General features: G+C 64.3%; 1 protein-coding gene across 1 annotated transcript in view; it reads right to left on the bottom strand.

Moving 5' to 3' along the window:
• The window catches only part of TNPO3 (transportin 3), a gene marked incomplete at its 3' end in the record, with an annotated part of 39114 nt that overhangs the window by 9429 nt on the left and 28277 nt on the right, over window positions 1–1408 (bottom strand). The window contains exon 12 of the mRNA XM_035902530.1: window positions 1–106. Coding sequence (XP_035758423.1) covers window positions 1–106 — 106 coding nt within the window. The remainder of the gene's footprint in view (window positions 107–1408) is intronic.

Below are 1408 nucleotides of genomic sequence, written 5' to 3'. Positions count from 1 at the left end.
CATCTCTCCCACCAGCTCGATGCTGGTGTAGCGGACGGCGGTGTGCACGGTCTCGGGGAGGCGAACCACCCCCTCCAGCACCTCCACCAGGGTCGGGTTGTTCTCCCTGCGGGGATAAAGCAGCCCAGCTTAAGCCCCGAGGCGGCTCCCGGATCGTTTTCCGCAGAGCAACCGGTTTTATGGGAGCTGATGGGACTCCCACGGCGCTCAGAACCAGCCAGGCAAGCCCTGCAGCCCTGGCTGGCTGGGTGGCCGAGGTGTGGGCTACTGGGGGGCTGGGGGCTGTGGGAGCCGGGATCCGGATGCACGGCAGCCTCCAGCTTTACCAAACAGGGCAGAAAAACCAAAATAGCTTCAAGGAAGAGCGCTGGGGGCACAAGAACCGAGCTCATTCATCCTCCGGGCACTGCTGAAAGCCAGAGGAGCCCGTTCCCAGTGTGGGAGGGTGCTCCCGGGCTTGTCCCGGGCTCCCCGCAGCCAGTGGCAGGGCTCCGGCTCCTTGCCCGGCCGTCGGCACCGTCTGCCCGCTCATGGCAAGAGCGGAGCCCAAGCTCGGTAGAGCCACGGGGCAAGGCAGAACCTGGAGGGAGACGCTGGCGGGGGGCGGGCTCCCCCGTGCTGCGGCAGCGAGGGGCTACGAAGAGGCTGGGGCGCTCAGAAACAGAGGCAGAAATCAAAAACGAAGCTCGAAATCCAGCAAGAGCAACCTCGGGGTGGCTAAGGGGAGCCAGCGAGCGAGCCCCCCGCCCCCGGGCTGTCCCACCGCATCAGCGCGGCGGTCAGCACGCAGGAGGGCTCGCCGCGCTCCCACCGCCCGGGACCTTCGCTGTCCACGCGTCCGCTCACCGGGGAGGGGGAAGGCGCTTTGCAAAACGCTGACTTAACCTTCCCTGAAGGTATCGGGGACGACTCGCTGCCCGGAGGCCGCTCTCCCCGCTCTGGATGCAGGAGGATCCCGAGCAACCAGCCTAGGCCCAAATCCTTCGCTTTTAAGAGATAAACTAAGGGAAAACAAACCCTTATCCCCTTCTGTTGGGGCTGAGCTCAAGCGTGTGGCACTAAATTCCCCAGGCAGGCGGAGAGGAGACCTGAGAAGGTCCAACTGCTTCACCAGCTCCCTCCTGGACCTGTATTCCTGGCCAGGGAGCGGAGAGCTCAATCCCAGGACTACTGGGGTGCTCCTTCAGCCAGGGGTACTGCATTGTGGCAGTACCAACCATGTACGCTGAGGGCTACCTGAAATAAAGCGTGGGCTTTAAATGTTTCTGCCTGGGAAAGCAGGTACAACCCCAAGCAGCGCTCCAGGCGTGGGGCAGAGGGGCTGGAAAGCTGCCCGGTGGAAAAGGCCCTGGGGGGGTTGGTGGAGAGGGGGCTGGATAGGAGCCAGCAGGGTGCCCAGGTGGCCAAG

The sequence above is a fragment of the Egretta garzetta genome, unplaced genomic scaffold (assembly GCF_000687185.1).
Source record: "Egretta garzetta isolate BGI_Z169 unplaced genomic scaffold, ASM68718v1 scaffold579, whole genome shotgun sequence".
NCBI classification, from domain to species: domain Eukaryota; kingdom Metazoa; phylum Chordata; class Aves; order Pelecaniformes; family Ardeidae; genus Egretta; species Egretta garzetta.
This window is presented reverse-complemented; position numbering and strand designations above follow the sequence as displayed.